This window comes from Harpia harpyja, chromosome 1 (assembly GCF_026419915.1).
Source record: "Harpia harpyja isolate bHarHar1 chromosome 1, bHarHar1 primary haplotype, whole genome shotgun sequence".
NCBI classification, from domain to species: Eukaryota; Metazoa; Chordata; class Aves; order Accipitriformes; family Accipitridae; genus Harpia; species Harpia harpyja.
The window spans coordinates 40269544-40290561 of record NC_068940.1 but is presented as its reverse complement, the minus strand read 5'-3'; the positions used below and the strand labels follow the sequence as shown (position 1 = coordinate 40290561).

Below are 21018 nucleotides of genomic sequence, written 5' to 3'. Positions count from 1 at the left end.
TATTGCAACACTAATGCCCAATTAAATAGCTCCAAACCGCTTTCCTAAACTTCTGTGGAAACTCGTGTCACCCTCTCATTGTTGTTCTATCCTCACAGCCACCTCTCATCCATTTCATTTCCTCCAGACTTTAGCAATGAGGATTGTAGTCACTCAGCTGTTTAACTCCTCCAAACTGCAAGTCCTGCAGTATGCTGGCAATCCAAAATCAGAGAGGCCCCGGCTCTCTGGACAGCAGCAGAACAATGTCTGTGTTCAGATGGTTCCTTTCTCTCTTCTTCCATTTTAAAGGAGTACACCTCTAGCTTTTACAGCCGTGCACCTTCAAAGTATGAACTGAGCTTACCGTGAACTGATGCAGAAGCATCTCTCCTTGAGAAACCGCACCTCTCAAAGGCTCGTGAGCTTTCCCACTTCCACCCAGAGCCCCGTTACACCACTACGCAGGCCCAAACTCACGGGCACCGTTCAGTGCTCAGCAAAGCATGCAGAAAAAAAGGGGCAGCGGCACAACGCGCGTTCTGCTGCACGAGGGCTTGTGTCCGTATCGCGATGGGACACGAGTGGGAATGCGTTACGGATTCCCCCGCCCCAGTCAAACAGCTCCGAGAGGCGGAGCAGGCCCCTGGGCTCCAGGCAGGGCAGGTGACAGCCGTGTCCCCAGCCCCCGAGCAGCACGGCCATTACTCGCCCCCCTGTGACCCACACAGGGCCGCTGTACGTGAAGCGGCAGGAGGCCGCCCGCCCGCTTCCTCAGGCACCCCGCTTGTCACCGTCCCTCCGGCGAGGTCAGTGCCTCAGCTGTGACGCAGGAGTAACTCATACAGCTTCAACGCAACCTCTGCCGGGACGTGACGCTTGTCACCGCGCCCGGTAACGCCCTGTCCCCGCCGGAACCCGAGGGGGTCAGTTTTACCCGTGCAGACGGGGCAGGGGGCGCGCCAGGGTGCCTTGCAGGCAGTTGGGAAACGCAGTGTGTCGTCCGGCCCCAAACCCCGCGTGTGGCGGGGGCGGCCCGCTGACAGCCCCGGCGGCAGGCCCGGCCCGGCCCGGCCCGGCCCGGCACGGCACCATGCCGCCCGCCCGCCCGCCCGCCCGCGCTGCTGCCATGGCAACCGCCGAGGGCCAAGGCACCACCCAGCGCCCCCAGCGGCCTCCGGGAGAGGGAGGTATCGAATGGCTGCCGGGCCTGCCGATCAGCCTCATTCATTGGCTATCCTGCTGGAGGAACCGCCCACCCACCGACGCTTGCGACCAGTCAGCGTCCCTGCTCCTCAGGACCGCCTGGCGTCGGAAAGGCGGAAGAAGCGTTCATAAACAACAATTCCCGCTCCCGCGCCCTTCGCCGTCCCTGCCCACCCTCCTGCTCGCGCCCGGCTCCATCCTGCCTTCGTATTGGCGGGCGGTCGCCCCTACGCGAGCCAGCATCGCGGGGACAGCCAATGAGCGGCGGCGGCGCTAAACGGCTGTCGCCGAACGCCACGGGGTGGGGACGGAAGCAGGAAGTGGCCGGAGGGGTCTTGGCGGCGGCGCCGCCATGGGGGCAGCGCTGGGGGTCTGCTCGCTGGCCAGCTGGGTGAGTGGCGGCGCGGCGGCGGGGGCTGCCACGCCGGCCCCTCCCCACCACCCCGGGGAGCGGGCCCGGCCCGGAGCCTCCGCCGGGGGCCCGGCTGGAGCCCGGGGCCGGTGACTCCGCTGGCCCCCCTCCCGCGGCCTGCGGGCAGAAGCCTGGTCCCGCCAGCTCCGGGCGCCGGGGGCGGCTTCGGTCCCGCGGAGCGGGCGCCGGGCAGCAGCTACCGTGCGCCTTCCCTGGGGCCGCGAGGCTCGCCGGACCGGGAGGCGGGTCCTGCCCTTGCGAGGCGGTGTCGGTGGTTGCGGAGCGGCGGCTCGCTGCTGACCTCTGCGAGGCGGCGGACCCCCGGGAACAGAGCCCAGGCTGAACAGCCAGACTATCCACGGGTGTTTTCAAACACGGTGTCGGTCAGAAGCGTCGATTAAATGGTTTATCTGGGTGGTCCGGCAGGGAGCGGGGTGTCTCTTAAATGGAGTTTGGGTTTTCCTTTCTCGGTGTCATTGAACACCCTGGTGTCAGCTGCGAGGGGAATGCCCTCACTATTTCTGTCTCTGTCCTTCAGATTCCCTGTCTGTGCAGCGGTGCCTCGTGTTTACTGTGCCGATGTTGCCCCAACAGCAAGAATTCAACGGTGACGCGTCTTATCTATGCCTTCCTCCTCCTCCTCAGTACTGCTCTTGCCTGCATTATGCTGGCACCAGGGATGGAAGAGCAGCTGAAAAAGGTATGAAAGGGAAAACCTCTAACTGTTTGCAAAACCATTACTTGTGCCAGTGACTATTGATTCTCTTTACTTGGAAAGGGTTACGTGAGAGACACAAACACCCAAATGTGCTTTGTCCCCCGAGTTAAGAGGCTGTGTGTACTAAACGGCTTCTAGCTGAAATAGCAAATTCAGTGGATGTACATTTTTAAGTACATGCCTGGTGTCTGAAACCTGACCAGACCTGGAGGTTGCCAGTTGTTATCAGAGGCCTGCTGCTTTGGTATCTTAATCTTCCTGGATGCTTTTAGTGATGACATGGGGAAAGAAAGGCAATGATAAGGTCTGTGCAGGCTGGCTGAGCACAAGGTCTTTTGTTATCAGATCTCCCAGAAGACAGCTGACTGAAAGCCTTAGCTGTTAAGAGTGCTTAAAGAATGTAATTGCAAACGCAGACATAAATTCACAACTAAATGTGTCTTTACTCAGATACCTGGATTTTGTGATGAGGGGCTTCATACTCGGATACCGCATATGGATGGCTTTGTCAGCTGTGATGTGTTTGTTGGATACAGAGCTGTCTATCGAATCAGCTTTGCCATGGCAGTGTTCTTCTTTCTCCTCTCTCTGCTTATGATAGAAGTGAAAACAAGTAATGATCCAAGAGCCTCGGTACACAATGGGTATGTGTGTGAGCCAGCTGTCTCGTCTTCCAACTTGTTTCTTCTCTCAAGTTTTTGTGGAACACAGTGGCAAATTGTTTATGAATACATTGATGGCCTTGAGTTTCTTTTGAACTGAATACACTTTAGTCTCCTAAGAAGCTTCCTATTTATGTAACGTGTTCAATGTACTGATAATGCTTTGAGGTTGGGTAGCCAAAAGGGCAGTGCTCTGGGCACCCCTCTGTGTTTCCACAGAGATGCTAGATTTCAGCCAGTTTATATCGCCATCCTTGCGCTGACTCTAGATCTCATTGGGTCATTCACTCGGCCAGTCTGACTCAGTAAGCCAGCAGAAACTGGTTTCTGATTTCTGATTCGCTGATTTAACTGGGTTAGTTCTGGGCTAGATGACTGAATTTCATAGTCCTTTAATTTGAAAGAGACCTGTGGAGATCACATGATCCAGCTCTCTGGTTAGAGCAGGAACAATGTGGAGCAGGTTATTCGGGGTCTTGTCTAGTTGAGCTTTGAATGTCTCAAAGGATGAGGATGCTTTGACCTCTCTGGGCAACCTGTGCAATTCTTTCCAGTATCTAATTGTAGTTTCTCTTTTTGCAGCTTGCATATGTTGCCTCTTGTCCTTCCACTGTGCAGCTGCAAGAAGAGTCTGGTTTTGTCTTCTTTTAGGCAGTTGAAAACAGCAATTAGACCTCCCTTTTCCCTTCTCCAAGCTGAAGAGGGCAGAGTTAGCCTTCCTCCCTGCAAGGATGAGCTGCTGACTCATGTTCTGTTTGCTGGAGCAGGAGTCCTCTTTCAGCAAAGCTTTCTAGCCAGTCGGTTCCCAGTCTGTCCTGTTGCACGGGGTTTTTCTGTCCCAGGTGCAATGCTGTGTATTTGCTTTTGTTGAACTTTGAGGTTTCTGTCAGTCCATGTTGCCAATGTATTGACCGTTCCTTCACCCTCTCCCCCTGATTTGGTGAACATCTTTATCTGTTATCTCACTGAACGCAACTTTTTTTTTTCTTTAAATTTCTGTTAGACACTTACCTATGTACAGCAAGCTGCTTGCAGATCATGTAAAACATGACTATTGTGTGCAGAGTAAGACCAGTATTTTCAACTTATATCTTCTTTTAAAGGTTCTGGTTCTTCAAAATAGCTGCCATTGTGGCTATCATGGTTGGAGCGTTTTACATTCCTGAAGGGCCTTTCACAACAGGTACAGTTAATATGTCATCATGGAATTCTGTTTAATAAACTCAAACCTTTTCACAGACTTACCAGGTTCTAGTTGCAATAATGAAACTTATCTTGTAGAAGACACAGATTCTGTTCCTATTTCAGAGTATCTTGGTGCATCCAGTATTTTGGTGACCAACTGAAGTTACTACCAATAAGCAATCTCTTTTCAAGTGCATAGGTGTTGGGTATAAATAATTTGGTACTCCATGACACGATCACTACTGGGCTGAGTCTTCTGACACTATTTAGATTAGAAGCAGCTCAGAACACTGACAAGTGCTAAATACTTTCCTAGTCTCTGAAAAACCTGTGCAAGAAACTTACTGTCTGGCCACATCACAGGAACATGAAAAGGTTGTTGAGCCTCAAAGAAATGTGGCATGATGGTACTTATGTACACAAAGATGTCTTGTGGTAGATCTTGCGTTCATTCTGAAAACATGTTGGGCTAAACATTCCCAGGCTCAGCTTGACTAGCATAGGCTGCACCCTTGAATAGCTGGGACTCCCTGCATGCTTCTGCAGGATGGAGGCCAAAGTGATTAACAGCATCTGCATTTCTAAATATAGTTTCAGATTTTTTTCATTATTTGTCTTTGGTATAATTAGGAGCTTTTTATTTATTTATTTAAACTGGGGTAGCATGCAAATGATGAAAGCTAACCCTGTTTTTCTTGCTCCCTTTTTCTAGCTTGGTTTGCTATTGGTATTTGTGGAGCCTTCTGCTTCATTCTTATCCAGTTGGTGCTTCTTGTGGACTTTACTCACTCCTGGAATGAGAGCTGGGTTGAGAGAATGGAGGAGGGAAATTCTAAATGTTGGTATGCAGGTAGGAATCTTAATCTGTAAAGGATTTGTTTTTGCTGGCCAGTACTCTACAGAGTATCACTTACTAGTTTGCAAACATACCTAGAATTACACTCCACAGTCTCCTTGAGTCACTCCTATAAACATTTGGAATTAATAGCTGCAGTGTTGCCTTTTTCTCATTAAATAAAATGAAAAATATTCTACACTTGTGATTAGCAAATCTGACAGTCATAACAAACAAGACTTGGCTAGTTTGCAGTGCAAGTGCAGAGCTAGTTGCCTGGATATCTTCAACTCTAACTTAGCTTTGCCACCTCCCCTTCCTCAGGAAGTCAGTTATGTCAATGACAGTGGCTGCAGTACAACACAAAGCATGCCTCAGCCCATGTTCCCAAGCTGACCACTAAATTACAAAGTGCTAATTGTTGTGGTTCTTTGCTCATAGCTACAAATGGTGCAACAGCATTTTGTAGCTTCTTATAAAGAACATAGCAGAATGGAAATGAAAATGGGTGGCCTCTAGCATAGCAGGGGCAATTCAGGGCTTATAAATAGTCCATGAGAAGTGTGCAAAAAGCACTTGCATTTTGACACTGTGGCTTGACATCAGTTAAACCAATTAAACTGCTGCTGAAAGGCAGGTCTTATTCCCCTGATGGCAGCATTGGCTTTCCTCTGAGCTACAGTACTTAGTGAGCCAAAGCAGAAATTTAGCCATACCTAATAAAAAAAACGCATTCTGCTAGTCTAGGTTTCTGAACCAGACTTCAAGTGAGGAAGGGGGACTGTCTCTTTACAGTGGTAGCTGGTCATTAAATCACCTTAGATGTACTGTTAAAATACATGCGTATTGTAACAGTTACTTTTTTCCCCCCCTCCAGCTCTGCTGTCCTGTACAAGCTTGTTCTATGCCTTGTCGCTGGTTTTTGTTGTTCTCTTCTATGTTTTCTACACAAAGCCTGATGACTGCACTGAGAACAAGTTCTTCATAAGCATTAATATGATCCTGTGCATTGCTGTTTCCATTGTTTCCATCCTTCCAAAAGTTCAGGTATTATTTTTCTCTGCTATTTTCTTCTGAGATACAAAGCAGGGAAGTAAGAAAGATGTAGTACCAATTCAGACATATGAACTTTAAAATTTGGCTATCCTAGCTATGCTAGCTAGGAACATTTGAAAAAAAAAAATCTTGCTCTGAAACCAATGCACTATGTAGTGATGTATTTTCTGAAGACAGGCTTTTTTTGGCTAACATTGTTTTGGACTTAGTTTCCATGTGGGGCACTGCTGGTGTGGTTTTAGTGGTGATGGTTCTGGCAGAACAGAGAAACCCATTAGGGAAAAGCAAAATAAGATGGGAATTTATTGGATTAATACTGTGGCTTTGAAAGTATGGGTAAGCGTGTTTAATATGAGAGGAAGCTTGCATGTTACTTGATTCTCAACTGGTATTGTTCAAATTCTCCCACTCTACTCAGTGCTTGTCAGGCCACACCTGGAATACTGTGTTCAGTTTTGGTCCCTGCTATGCAAAAAAGATGTGGACAGGCTGGAGAGGGTCCAGAGAAGGGCCACAAAGATTATCAAAGGACTGGGAAGCCTGCTGTTTGAGGAAAGGCTGAGAGAACTGGGTTTGTTCAGCCTTGAGAAAAGAAGGCTTAGGGAGACCTTATCACCATGTTCCAGTATTTAAAGGGCGGTGACGAAGATGGAGACTCCCTTTTTACAAGGAGTCACATGGGAAAGACAAGGGGTAATGGGTACAAGTTAATCCTGGGGAGACTCCAACTGGACACAAGAGGAAAATTTTTCACAATGAGAACAATCAGTCATTGGAATAATTTCCCCAGGGAAGTGGTGGATTCCCCAGCATTGGACACTTTTAAGATTCAGCTGGACAGGGTGCTGTGTCACCTTGTCTAGACCGTGCTTTTGCCAAGAAAGGTTGGACCAGATGGTCCTTGAGGTTGCTTCCAACCTGGGATTCTATGATGAAAGAAACCACATGCTAGATTCATATCTACAAAACTGCCAAGCGAGCTGGGATTAACTCAGTCTTGGGCACCAAAAAACTGGATTTGGTTTGCTTATTCCTTCCATGTTTGAGTTGCTCACTGCATAAATTGTATTACTCTAAGGAGTTTTTTCTGGTCTTTTAAACATAGAACAAAGCCCAATGCATTTCTAAAAAATAAAAAGTTTTTCATGCTAACAATTGTTGAATCTGTGGCAGTAGGGTAAAACTATCCAACTATTGCTAAAACTTGCCCTATTGACCTTGGCTTGCTATTCTGTCTTTGAACAGGAACATCTGCCTCGCTCTGGCCTCCTCCAGTCCTCTGTTATCACACTCTACACCATGTATCTCACTTGGTCAGCCATGTCCAATGAGCCTGGTAAGCAACAGAAGCTGTGATGGGGTTCATAGTTATCACAGATCGCTGTGTGAGGATTGCTGAACTGTGTAGATAAAATCTAGTGAGGCAGTAAAGCTGACTTTACTGAAACCATCAACTTGCCTCTTTCCAGAACTAAACTGGGGTATTTGTGAGGGGAAAGAAAACAGTGTCAGGGCATTCTGATTTTATTTATTTATTACACCCTTGCCTAGCTCACAGAAAGGAAGAATATTCCATGCCATTCCTGCCTCTGGGGAATCAAAGAGATCAGCAGTTAAAGGAAATAAAAAATTGCAAGCTTACCTGTCATCTTAGCTAAATGCTGGCAAAACTCATCTCTCTTTAATCTGCCTTGAAATCCCTTTCAGAACGAAACTGTAACCCAAGTTTGCTGAACATCATTACCCAGATAGCTACACCCACAATTGGTCCAGCAAATACCACTGTTGTACCTGCTACTCCAGCTCCACCCAAGTCCCTACAGTGGTGGGATGCCCAGAGTGTTGTTGGATTGGTTATCTTTGTCCTTTGCCTCTTGTATTCCAGGTAGGATCTGCACTGCTATCAAATGAGAAACAATTGGGATTGGTCTGCATTTTTTGTTTGAATCTGGGTCTAGTGAAAAATGTACCTGCATTTATTCATATCCAGCTGCTCTGTCAGGCCCAAGCCTGAATACGGCTAATAAAACTGCATTCTGTTTTGTGGCTGAGGATAGGCTTTATTAGCTCAATTCAGGTAACAGAACAAAATGTGTTATGAGACCTGGACTAGGAACACTGTTTAATTAGGTTAACAAGAGCTCGGATGAAAACATATCTCTCTGAGGAGTTTCCTTGTGTTTCCAGATGGATTTTAAAAAAATGTCATTTGCTAGTCCCAGACATTCATTGTGGTCTGTTGCTTGCTTTATTAGCAAACATAGCTAACTGAAAAGGGAGTTTTAACCATGTCTGTCTTTGGGTTACACTGCAGCATTCGCTCTTCAAGTAACAGCCAGGTGAACAAGCTGACACTGTCCGGGAGTGACACTGCTGTTCTGGAGGAGACTCTGGGAACAGGCAGTGGGACTGCAGAGGAAGGAGAAGTGCGCCGTGTCATGGATAATGAGAAGGATGGTGTTCAGTATAGCTACACCTTCTTTCACTTCATGCTCTTCCTTGCCTCTCTTTACATCATGATGACACTCACCAACTGGTACAGGTAAGAGCAAGACAGAAAGTGATGGTTGTATGTGCCAGCCAGTGTTTCTAGGTGAATAGGAGACTCAGCTACTCCTGCCAAGCTGGTTAAGGTGCTGTCCCTATGCCAGTTGCACTTTCTCAATTTTGTGTTGCTGAATTATTAAGATGAAAAAAGGCAAAATCAGCAGCTGTAGTCCTAGTAGACTGCTCCACAGCTGCAAGGGCAGGAAGCATGGTTACCATCCTTCAGATAGGCAAGCAGCAGGAAGGATACATCTGAAATTGCCTTGGGGTGGCCTCCTGGGAAGTTTGTCCAAGGCCAGCCTAATGTTACTTACTGGCTCTTCACCCTGGTAAAGATGTGTAGGGACAGCCATATGTGCCACTTAAATGGAGATATGATTTCAGAGCACTTGGACATAGCCTCTGCTGCTGCAGCTTATAACTACTTTCCCCAGGACTGCCATATTGTATAAACCAGCAAATATATTTACAGAGCAGCAGCTATCAGGAGTCTACTACATAGCACTCTCAAATATTTCCTTTAAGAGTAGCACATTAACATTTGCAAGCAGGTTGATTTTGAAAACTGGGTACCAAGAACAACAGGCTTATGAAGGAGCCACAGGAAATTGCTGGTTTAGTTGTCTCACTGTGCTCCCACAAAGGCTCTTGCATTGGTGTGTCCCAAATCATTGTTCTAACTTCAGATTCATATGAGAGATGGCAAAGAATAGTGGAAGGTGCCTTCTATACCTATTAATTGACCTCTTTACTTTTTAGCCCTGATGCAGATTTTAAGACAATGACAAGTAAGTGGCCAGCCGTGTGGGTGAAGATAACCTCCAGCTGGGTTTGTCTCCTTCTATATCTTTGGACCCTAGTGGCTCCTTTTGTCCTTACTAATAGGGACTTCAGTTAAATTGCTGCACCTGTCTGAGCTTACAAAAGTGGGGAACTTTTTGCTGAAAGCCAAAATGTTCATGTATTGCTTTAGTTACACTGTCTATGTTACTGTTTCTTATGTTGATATTAACATGCAGGTGGATAGAAAGTTATGTATTGCATAATGCTTGATGCAGAATCAAAATTATTGTTATCTTTCTATTTTAACTTTGTCATGATTATCTTATTACTGCCTTTTTAAAATTCACTACACCTGTGCTGTCAAAGCACAAAAGAAAATATCTGTTCTGTCCAATAGCCACAACCTTTCTATTGAATAGAAGTAACATTTAGCTAAATATGAAGTAATATATTTTATAGAACAATTATATTCAGCATAATGCACTAGTATGCTAATGCTTCAGTTCCTGGAAGTGTAAGCCACGCTGCTTGATTTCTACATTCCACTGCAAAAGTTTATTTAAATTTTACTTACCTTCCTGTGTTGTGGCAAAACCCCCCTTATTCCTCATCAAAAGAACAGAACTTTGATGTTGAAAAACTGGTTAACTCTAATTCCTTTTATGAACAAACTTGCCCTTTCTAAGAGGCAACTTCTATGGTAACTTCTTTTTTAGTATGTTTGCCAAATATTGAGTGGCAAGTGTATGACTAGCTTAAACAACTTTGATTATGGTGGAAAACTAGAGCTTCCAATTGATTTCACTTGTCTACTATGCTTACAAAAATAATGTACATGAAATGATTTTTATTGGCACTAAGGCATTTGCACTGTAAACTCATTTGAATAAAGTGGACTAACTACTGAAACTGTCCCAGCTCTGTTGAGAAGTGTTAAGCAGCAGCAGTTATTCTCCAGTACAAAATACTACATGCAATGATTAAAATAATAATTAGCTGCTGCAGTGTCCAGTTGGATGTGACTGGCTGTTTTTTCCATGCAGCAAATAGTAAGTCATAATGTATTTCCTTTGAAACAAATAGCATCTTCCATATGATTCTCTGAATGTCAAATCCTATTCCTTGAAGTTGCTCAGGTACAGTTATTCAAGTAAAATTTAGTTCTGCAGTAGAAAGCAACACCTTTTTCTGATATAACACTGTGGCAATTATACTTAGTTGCAACTATGTGTTTAGTGTGGAACTAATTATATGTTGCTATTGAGTTTTACAATAAAATACCCCAACATGACACAAGGCAAACACTTAAAATACCAAATTAGCAGCTGTTACAATGTGTTTAATCACCCAGTCATGCATCATAAAATTACACATTTTGACCACTCCATTTTATAAAATGCAATATAAAAATAAATTCTGTCAAAATAAGATGTATACTTAACCACCCAACACCTCTAGGCCCACATATAACAGAAGGCAAAATTATTAGTTTGAATAACACTATGATTAACTCATGCCAAAATGAGATTTAACAAAAACAATACTTCACCCAGTTCCTGAAAATACCTCAGGGTTTGTAACACCCATTTGCAAGAGTATAAATTCAAGTACTTTTATGTATAGTATGCAGCTACCTTTTGTCCCACTTAATGCCAAAAGCCGTAGCTGCCCATTGCAGTTCAAGTATCTTTCCTTATTATGCTTTGGATTTGGCATTGGCTTATGTACTGGGCAAGGCATATAAACTCTGGAAACAAAGTTATTTCAAGTGGAAAAAAGAACAGATCAGTGTTAGTGCTGTAAAAAAAACAAACAAAACCCCCAACGTGTAAGCTTTTCCTATCTAGTCTCTTAATTTGCAGATAAGGAGACTCTATACTTAAAACAAGTATTTATTTTCCAAATGCTGACATAAGAAGTTTTGGAAACAAACTGATTTCTTTAGCACTTACTAGCAAAGCTCAGAGCATTCTCAGCTCCGTAGTCACGCGCATGTAAGACAGAGCTATGCTTTCTGTAAGACAAGCCAAGCACTGGTTACAAACCTAAAAGGGGTTAGAGATAGAGCTCAATAAAGTTGCAACTCTCTGAGTTCTAAAGTCAAGAAAGAGCAAATTAGAAGTAACAGTTCAATGCTTGATAAAAGCAAGCCTGGTTTAGTTCAAGCATCCTGACATCAACTGCCCAGCAGCCAGCTTTAAGAAAAAAAGAGTTCTGGAGGCATAACACAGGCTATATTCAGCATTGATAACATAGCCTTATCTGTTATGTTTAAATCATATGCTTTATTCTTAGTTGCTCTGTGAGCAGAGGAGAAAAGGGGAAGGAGAGATTGATCTAGTTTGCCTGCTATTTAAGGCATATAAGAGAATATAAAAGCCTGAAAAAGGGTTTGGTTTCTGTAGAGGTTCCTCAGCCTTCTGCTGAATGCCACTAGATTTTTTTCTTTTTGAAGGACACTAAATTGAATTTTGAATATTCAACCTCCCTCTCCAGTAGTTATGTAAGGGGATCAAATTAGCTGTTCTTATAGGTTAACTGTCAAAATACCACCACTTCAAACCCTGCAGCACAATTAAGGAAAGAGTATTAAATACCAGTCATGCCTTCACCTCCAGGAAAAATGGTCCATCCTATTTATTTATTTATTTTTAATTGTACATTGTGGCTGGAATTAAGAGGCACTAAACCAACATAAACACCACTCTCTATGTTCTGGCAGTTAAACAGCATGGGCAGCCACTTACCTTTCTAAGTCCTGGTGCTGTGTGCTACTGTCTTGCTAGGTGGCACAAAGAACTGAATTAATCTCTGCAAAACACGCAGCACATTCTGGTCAGAAATGAGCAAGTAAGTGGCTAGCAGTACTCTTTTACGTTATTTTAAGTAGATGAAAATGGTAGGTTTTTTTTTTTTCCCCTGGCACTAAAGGTAATAGCTGTCAGAGAGGCATAAGAATTGACTTAGAGAAGTAGGAAAAATCAGATGCTTTCAGTGAGGAAAATTAATCTCTTCCCACCTTTAATCTAAAACAGTTCAAGCAATGAGTTCCCTACTCGCACAAATTCTGAACTGCCACCCAGAATAAAGCTTCATGGATTACCCCTTCTCAAAGCCCAGTTTCCTTTTATAATGCTTGGATGACAGGTATAACATTTGCTACCCCCTAGTTCCAGGACAAGGTCTGCTGCCAGATGAGGAAGTCATTACAGTGGTAGATGAGTCTCTCTTTGGCAGTGCAATCATGCTGTAGGGGGACTGAAAGGAAGACAGACATTCAAAACAGAGTTTGGCACTTTGAAAAATGAATGTCTGAAATCCTCAAGATGCTTTAGTTTTATATTTACAGAAACATAATTGGTACCTGTAGTCACACTTGGCACTAAATAAAGATTTCATCCACAGAAAGTGCTTTAGAGATAAGTCTCCAATTACAATGGATGTTCTTTTTCACCAAATAGTGAAATATTTCACCTTTATGTAACAGGGTGTGCTTTCCTGGTCCTAACGAGGTTTCCCATCTCCACACTATTATAGTGCAGAAAAACATGTGCAAAAAGAGTGTGCTGAGAGTTAAGTTCTAATTCAAGACCATTAAACAGATTGAACTTGGGGAGTGGGAACAGCTTATTTAGACATAGTTATCTTACCCTGGTTTGACATCGGAGTCTTAGTTCTGTCTCTAGACAAAGACCTAGAAGCACAGGCATACAAGCTACAGGTAAATATTACAGAGATGATTAAAGTCTAACTTCATACAGGAACATGACAACCAAAGACAAAAGAGGTCGACAAAGTTGAAAACAAAGTTGTAACATTTCACAAAAGAGCCGACAAGCACAGCAAACAAAATGCTACAATACCAGGAAATTTAAGAATGTGCTTTCAAATAGCCTGTCTGCATTTGGTTTCACAGACTTAAACTCAAATTCTGCCCAAAGTAACAAGCTAAAGAAGCACCTTGCTGTCTCACATGAAGTATTGCCTTCTATACATCATATGCCAACTGCTGCAAAGCCTCCTTACAAATTCTATGGATGAGTTACTTACCCTATTCCTCATCAGAACCAGCTGAAGAAAAGAACAACTGAGAGTGCAGGAAGGTGGCTGCCATAGCTTTTTCTTATTTGGTCCTGAACCTCATTATTTGAAGCTGTTATCTAATCAAAAGCCTTAGTACTTTACCTGAAAGACTTCCTGTTTTCTGAAAATGAAGATTGCATCTGTTTATAGTAAGCCTTGGCATAGATGTAGTGGTTAATCCACCAGTTATAGTTATTCCTACTGCGAGGAAGTTTCAGAGATGATCTCCATACTGATATTCATGGATAAGAAAGTTTTGCTCTGTATTAATTTGAGACAAACATTCATTGAGATATTTCAGAAATACCAACTCACAATCTGAACCAAGTGATAGAGGACAGGCCAAGTTAGACTTTTATGTTTTTAAGCAATCCTCGCTGACAGAACTATATTTTGCAGGGTTCAAAAGCAATTTTCTTGTCTTGGATTACTGGTGTTTGCAGAAGGGGAAGGAAACAGATGGTCAAAAAGCTAGTAAATAATCATCGTCACTTTTCACCTGTGTGGGTAGGGGATAAGAAGCCATCAAGCTTACCATCCTGCAGTATTTTTTTTTTTTCTTTATCATTAGAAAGACTAGGCCAGTTTGCATTATTCACACAGAGGTTGATGAGCCTCAAGTATTCCACATAACTTGTGCTCTTTGCCTTTATCCTCACTGAACTCTGCCCTGCCCCCATTGTGCCCTCGTCAGCTTCCTTTGGTTCTACAGTATAAAGTGCCTCAGCGGTCTGTTCCTAAACTGCAGGTTTAGGAGTAAGGCAGAGTTCACAACATCACCTACCAGAACAGATCTTAACTGTGCTGGAAAACTTCCCTTCACTGGTTTGTTAATAACAGTAATAGAGTTGAGGTTTCATGCCTCGCAGAGAATCATCACATTGCTTTTCATCAGCATCCCCGCTCACTAGCATGTCATGGGGAGAGCTGTCACACGGGAGAACCAGCTGTGAGAAATCATGCAGGAAGTCTTCTTCAGAGGCTAGCAGCAGCTCATTCCATGCAGAGATGTCCAGCTTGCCTGAAGTACCACCATACTCTTCAGGAAGGATCACTGGAGGAATGTTTTGATGAAGGGAATTCAGATCACAGCCATGAAGAAAAAACTGAAGAAAGCAAGCAAAAGATAGCTTGAACAGTGCATATCAAACACTTTACAGCAAATTACTGAAACAGTCAGCTAACAAGCTTATTTTGAGCTAAAGAGCAAATTTTAGAAGTGATGTCTTTATGGGCAAGTGGCAGCATACAACATTGGGCAGGTGCAGTTAGACACACTACTGAGAGAAGCCTTGAGATGATCCAAGTCTAGTGCAGCCTAAATCCCAGCAAAAGAGACTTGACATTTGCTAGTCTGTGCAGAGGTTCCAAATTCAACTCATCCCTAAGTTTGTTCATGGGATTAGAAGTACTTATCCTTGTGGAAAAAAAAAATCATCATCCTTTGCAGCTACATCCAGTCCTATGGAGAGGATACTCATGCCATGCAGGATGCTTGCATAAGGGTGAAGAGCAAGGAAGTGGCAACACAGATTTCCTGTGACACCACCTCATAAACAAAGCGTTACTTGCCAAGATAATCCAACCCCAGGGATGGAATTAGTGCCCTGAATACATAGCATAGGTACTAAAGTTCCATATTAATGTTATACCAATGTTAAATTCCTCAAAACTTTTCTCTCATGAAGAATTTTCCCAACAGGCATATTTTTAAACATTAAAGCAGAAAGGACAAGTTAGATCAAGCAAACAGCACCAACATTTTTCTAGCTGTGAGATTTTTCAACGATTTTTTCTTGCAGTGGCCAAGCAAGGAATTTATAAACGTTAATGTTAAAATGACACGAATCTTACCCGGTTTGCTATCTTCTCCTTCAGAAAAGGCTTGATGATTGCAAAAATGCCTTTGAATATACGAGGTTCATTTATTATGTTAACAGCTTTTATTCGAATGGGGAATCCATCCTGAAGGGTAAAGAAGATTTTTATAATGCAGTTTAAAAAACATTTGCCATCTTCCTCTTTTTAAAATATCCTGAGACTGACTGCCAGCACAACCCACTGGCTCCCAAATTTTCATCTGAGGTACCAATATGGCAACAGAAATGCACCTTGTAATAGGGAGTAGTCTTAGGATGAGAACCATGGGTATAAAAATAAAGTCAAGAGACAAGAAAACCTTGCATTGAGAAATATATTGCTGTCAGTAAATCTTAATTTCTTATGTTGTTGTTCTTCTCCCCTGACAAAGACAGTTAGGTAATCACTGTCCTTTGGGTATTCCCAACCATGATAAGGATGCAGTTACAAAGTGATGACCCTAGCTTCTGAGGAGTGCAGCACGCTCAGAGCCAGAGCAGGCTGGTTCTAGCGGTGTGTCCAACTACAAGATTTGGTGCCCAAGATACTCTAAAATGTGTTTTTATACAAGGAAGAAATCTAATATCACTATTTTTCTGCCGTTCCAACTATTCTGTCATGCTAACTGCAAAAGATAAACAGGCTGCGCTGCCAACAGAACACACAGTGTCTCCTATACAAGACAGTTTAAAACAACAGTTAGTTATGGGATTTCTGCTGGAGAAATTTATTTGCAGAAACATTTTTCCAAGGCAAAAGCTCATGATCAGCAATTAAGGTCTTATGTGCCACGGTCAAGTTTCTTTCCCTTGTAACCAGCTGTACATAGACAAAGCAAGCAGTTAATGCTTGGAGTGAAAAGCAGATAACATGCACTACAGGACTATTTTTCTGCTTACGAAGGTCAGTGAATTAGCTCATCTTTACAAGAGATGCAGCTCAGCAAGGTTGATGCAACATGTTTATATACCACCCATACCTTTATGTCCTCCACCAAGTTCAGCTTTTGTGAATAGCTTCCACTAACAACAGCAGGACACCCATCACTTTATTTGTGCAAATTAAGTACGGGCTCAGACAGTTAAATGACTCATTTAGATCATAATTTAAAGGAGCAAGTTCTTACATAGGCATTCATAAACTCACTAGTCTCATCTCCATAAGTTTGCCCGATTCCCCCTATCCTTCCTTATCCCCCCCCCGCGCCCCCGATACAACAAAGAACATAACTAGCTCAGGCCAGAATAAAAGTAATGAGGGAATGAACCCACTCAAGAGAAGTTTTCCTCATCTCACTCCTCCAGATAGTATGGTAGAACATCAAGTAAAATCATCAGACCTTCCTGCCACTTTGGCCAGGTTACTCCTCACTCCTTTCACCTTCCTATTTTGTACAACTCCACTTGTGCTTACACCCTTGCTCTAACTTGCTCTCCAACATTTTCCTTCCAAACACCTAGTCGGAGATCCTTTTTATTACTGTCACTTCTTTTGCTGCCCCCTATGCTGAAGAAGCTTCTCTTCCTTCAGGTGGTAGATGGAAATCCTCCTCAAATCACACCCATTCAAAAGTCCTCTCTGCAAAATTTTTGCAGCAGTACTTGAACTTGCACTTGCCCAGTGTCTTGGCTGACAGGAACCATTTAAATAACAAGCCATTCTTCAGCATTCAGGCAAAAAGGTGTCTTCTCTCTAACTGTAATTCATCGCTCGCTCTCTTCCTTACCACTACCTAGCAGAACTACTTTTTTCTCCTGTTCTAACTCAAAGTTTGCATTTCTAATGCAAATTTAGTTTTAGGGATGCAAAAGTCAAAAAAAGGGCAAGTGAGGTAAGTTGGCAAGGGTGTGAGAAACTGGTTGGGCAGAGACATGTTTTAACTCTGCTAGTAAAAGCCAAGATGCTTAAGTTTCTGGTGACATAGTAAAGAACTCTAGACACAGAAGCAGTCATTTACAATGCACAAGCTTATTTTCCCACCAGTTCAGGTCTTACCTGAAGAATTCCAATCACTTTTTTGGCTACAAAAGGACCAAAATGAGACGCCTTAGATAAGCTGACTCCTTTGTAGTCTGCCAGGATTACAATTCCATTCACCTGGGTCTCTTCGGACTGAATGAGTTTTTCTAACGTTAAGTATATGGCACGAATGTTCTCAGTAATCGGATAATTACTGGGTGTCCATCTGTCTGAGGTTACAAGACATGGATGGTAAGTCGGAGAGTAAATATAAGCTAACAATACACATTCCAAAACCTGATTTTCCATTTTCCTGGACTCTTAGAAGTTAGTCTTTAATAGCCACAGTCCTAGTTCAGAGCAGCCTTTCTTAAGCAAGACATAAATGGCAACTCATGTTTACTTCAGGGAGTAAAGGCAATGGTTTTAAGAACCCCGTTCTCCACCCAGCGCAGCTTATTAGAAGCAGTTTCAGCTCAGAAAGAAAGCAGGTAAATGGAAAAGAGGAGAACAAATGAAGACAAATTTACAGCAAGCCTGGCAGCACCAAATGCACATGGAAGGCTCTGATTGTTTACATGGGAGTCAAAGCCATAGGCTCCTCTCTCCAATTATTGTCAAAACAAATTACAAGCTTCTAACTGTAGGCCAGCAGCCCTGTTTCAATTTGAGTTACTACATATTAATTAATTTTTCTTGAATCACCTAATATTTCATCAACCCACCTCGTTGCATTTTCATTTTGACATAACTGCAGTTATTGCTGACACAGGAAAAGGAACTGGTATAATGCTGGCTAACGACAAACGTGTCCCTTCACAAGCTAGCTTTTCAAATTTCAAAGAGAACCCACATACTCTGTGTAAGTAACCACTGTTCACAGGAAAGCAGGAAACAGATTTTTGGCCCAGACACACCTCAAAGATGGAGAACGAAGATATTCACGCATTTTAGTACCTGGGCGGATGCAGACGATGTGGCGTCCCTCTGGGTCCAGACGAGGCAGCACAGTGACAAAACCAGACTCTAGGACAGGCTTTATTGCGGACGGCTTCAAGTTATTGAAGACCTCAGGCCAGCTCCTCCTACAGGTGTGGTAGTTCACCAGAAGCTGAAGCGCTCGATCATAATCAAATTTCCTGGCTCTGAGGAATCTTAGCAAAAAAGCATCATCCAGGCAGGTCCCCAGGGAGGGATAGTCTTTGCACACCATATCTCGGAGTGCCTGCACATCACGGAGCCTCCATTCAGGTTTCTCCTGGAGCTCTTCGCGGGCTTTGGTAATGAGATCAGGAGACAGTGAGCAAACATACTTTGGCCGATCTGGCAAGAACTCGTTGTCCGATGGAGACCCCGCTGATGGACTTGTCCTGGTGCAGTCGCTGTCTCCTGACATAATGTAGCAGGAATCTGTCAAAAACCAAGCGCTACACATTATAAACAATCCCACAGACTAACAAGCATATTTGTTATTTACATATTTATTATGTCCTGTATCCCTCCGTTTCCCAGCTGAGGAGACTGCCCTTTCCAAAAACTGGCACTACAGCTAGAAGCACAGTTCAGGCTTTTTAATTCTCTTCCTAGGATTAGAAAGTGCAGGTTTCTCTAATCTCTTTATCCTGCATAGTGGATAGAAAACTACCTTGGATGAAACCTAACCAAATTAAAAAAAAAAAAATTAAAATACAAAGTTATACAGCTTCTTTGCAAAACACAGAATTTAATTTGCCTTAACATTTATTTCCTATGTCCAACTGGAAACTAAAGAAAGTAAACACATCCCATTTAGGCAGGATTCTCACATTTGGTCAAGTTACACCCTCTTCTGAGAACCTCTCCTAGCTGAGTCCAGACAACTGGGAGTTTTCATTAACTTCTCTGGCAAATATGTGCATTGATCAGCACGTCTGCCCACATTAATGTTTTGAGCAATTCAGGAAGAGCAGCATCCAGGAATATAAGAAACAGCTGCAGTTCACAAGACTGGATGAGCAGGTGAGAAAATTACAGACTCTTATGCCAGCACTGCATGGGTATTAAGGTAGGCTTAATCTAGTTTTCAGTGTGCTGCCCATAGTTCTGAACTGGGAGCTTAATTTCCAAATCCAGTAGCAAGTGGATAGAGGCGAGTGAAAAATCATAAGATTACAAGCCTGCTGTACTTCCTGTAGCTTGACCTAGGACTGGAAGGGAAAAACATGCCTTTTTTTTCTGAGCTACTCCTATTCAGAGTCACTCATAGCACACTATACCACTCTTGGGTATCACACAGGAATCACCTGTAAGAATAATACCTGTCCCACATAACCAGCTTCCCCCCGCAGTGACAGACACCTGAATTGCCTACTTCTACCACACCTTCCCCAGGCTCCTCGGGGAAGGTCCTGTGGCGCTGAGATCGCTCCCAGGGACATGCTTCACTTCATTATAGCCTGGGCTGTGCAGGACCCAAACCCTTGGCCCCTGCCCTGACGGCCCGAGCGTCTGCCTGTGGGCACCGCAGGAGCCCCTGTGCCCTGCCAGTACTTCTGGCACTGAGGTAGGCATAGGGGCAAGAAGGCCCCCACAGCCCCTTAGCTCCGGCATTACCCCCCCGTTCCCACACGCACCACCCCCCACCCCCCCCAGCTCCGGCATTACCCCCCCCCACGCTCCCCTCAGCCCCAGCACCATCTCGCAGCCCTCCGCCGGCCCCACACCTCCGCCCCGGGCCCAGCCCCGCCGCCGTACCGGAGCGCTCCCGCGCAGCTGCGCCGTCTCCAGGCAGCGGCCCCCCGGAAGTACAGCGGCCGACCGGAAATGGCGCACCCGCCGCGCAGACGCGATGGCGTCTAGGCTGTCAGGGCCGCGGCGTTCCTCGGGGTGCTGGGCTTCGGTTCTCTCCGGCGGCAGCGGCTCCCGCCGGGTCCTCACCCCCGTAGGAGTCCCCTCCCGGCTGGGGAGCGCCGCGCTGTACGGGTGTGGTTCGGCCTCAGGCCCAAAATGCGGGTGTTCCCCCGTCTCTGGTACTTGCCCAGTACAGCGTGAGGGAACCCTGCGACCACTTCGTGGGGGCCGCGTCTGCCCTGTAATCCCACCTCATTCTCTTTCATAGCGACATTTCATTGCCTCCAGCCGTGAGCCGCAAAGGCGTAAATAGATATATATTTTATATATATATTTATAAAGCCTGCCTGGAGCTGACCTTCGAGAGCAGGAGCGCTGGCACGGTGACCTGACGTGTCCTCAGGGACTCTCCTTGCCAGAGCTGGGCCTTCCTCCCCCATCTGTGGCCAAGCCAGTATCTCTGAGGCAGCGGTGACCTCCGAGACGGTGAACAGAGGGGAAAGGCAGCCAGGAATGGGCTCACAGCACCATGTGTGGGCTCCAGAGCCTCTCCCTGCCAGCCAGAGCTCCCCAGCGAGCTGAAAGCCAGAGCAGTTGCAGAATTAACCTGGTCAGAGCTAGGGGAACCTCAAAGAAGGGTCCAGGCAAGCGCAGCTGGCTCCTGTGGTAGGATGGGAGCAGGGCCCAAGAGATGTGCTGGCTGTAGCCTGGATTTAAATGCCAACAGAGGGACTAAATGCTAATAAAGGCAGAATTTGGGTGGGGTGGTTTTTGGTTTTTTTTTGTTTAAGTTTGGTTTTTGAGAGGACAGAAAGCCATATCTCACAGGTGTTCAGATGGTGATGCCTGACCTCTCTGCATGGAATGTGTAATAAAGAAGATGGTCATCCCAGGCTTGCTGCAT

At 44.6% G+C, this 21018-nt stretch overlaps 2 protein-coding genes across 8 annotated transcripts; one reads left to right on the top strand and one right to left on the bottom strand.

Moving 5' to 3' along the window:
• The first annotated feature begins 1443 nt into the window (after positions 1–1443).
• Positions 1444–10292, top strand: SERINC3 (serine incorporator 3). The gene is made up of 10 exons (XM_052788853.1): positions 1444–1576; positions 2136–2297; positions 2766–2959; positions 4081–4160; positions 4875–5012; positions 5875–6044; positions 7299–7389; positions 7761–7938; positions 8368–8595; positions 9360–10292. The coding sequence occupies exons 1-10, from the start codon at positions 1538–1540 to the stop codon at positions 9496–9498; spliced, it is 1419 nt and encodes a 472-aa protein (XP_052644813.1). The 5' UTR covers positions 1444–1537; the 3' UTR covers positions 9499–10292.
• Positions 10293–10701: 409 nt separating this feature from the next.
• On the bottom strand, positions 10702–20106 carry TTPAL (alpha tocopherol transfer protein like). Of its 7 annotated transcripts, none has more exons than XR_008235472.1 (7): positions 20019–20106; positions 18243–18695; positions 17322–17515; positions 15321–15431; positions 14251–14572; positions 13034–13077; positions 10702–12194 (listed from the first exon to the last, which is right to left on the bottom strand). XR_008235472.1 is itself a non-coding variant. In XM_052788881.1 (6 exons), exons 2-5 carry the CDS (start codon positions 18679–18681, stop codon positions 14297–14299), a joined length of 1020 nt encoding a protein of 339 aa, XP_052644841.1. In that variant the 5' UTR covers positions 18682–18695; positions 20019–20106; the 3' UTR covers positions 10702–13077; positions 14251–14296. The 7 variants fall into 7 exon arrangements, 3 of the variants coding, with proteins under 3 accessions (XP_052644841.1, XP_052644852.1, XP_052644828.1); XR_008235475.1 differs by lacking the exon at positions 13034–13077 and having other exon boundaries at positions 10702–11397; positions 12131–12194; XR_008235466.1 differs by having other exon boundaries at positions 10702–11397; positions 12131–14572.
• Between the last annotated feature and the right edge of the window lie 912 nt (positions 20107–21018).

Coding starts and splice junctions, on each gene's coding strand:
- SERINC3 (XM_052788853.1), top strand. CDS start 1,538: ATGGGGGCAGCGCTGGGGGTCTGCTCGCTGGCCAGCTGG. Junction 2,960..4,080: donor AGAGCCTCGGTACACAATGG/GTATGTGTGTGA, acceptor CTTCTTTTAAAG/GTTCTGGTTCTTCAAAATAG. Junction 7,390..7,760: donor AGCCATGTCCAATGAGCCTG/GTAAGCAACAGA, acceptor AATCCCTTTCAG/AACGAAACTGTAACCCAAGT.
- TTPAL (XM_052788868.1), bottom strand. CDS start 18,681: ATGTCAGGAGACAGCGACTGCACCAGGACAAGTCCATCAGCGGGGTCT. Junction 17,516..18,242: donor CATCGTCTGCATCCGCCCAG/GTACTAAAATGC, acceptor TTGTAACCTCAG/ACAGATGGACACCCAGTAAT. Junction 15,432..17,321: donor AAGTGATTGGAATTCTTCAG/GTAAGACCTGAA, acceptor TTTACCCTTCAG/GATGGATTCCCCATTCGAAT.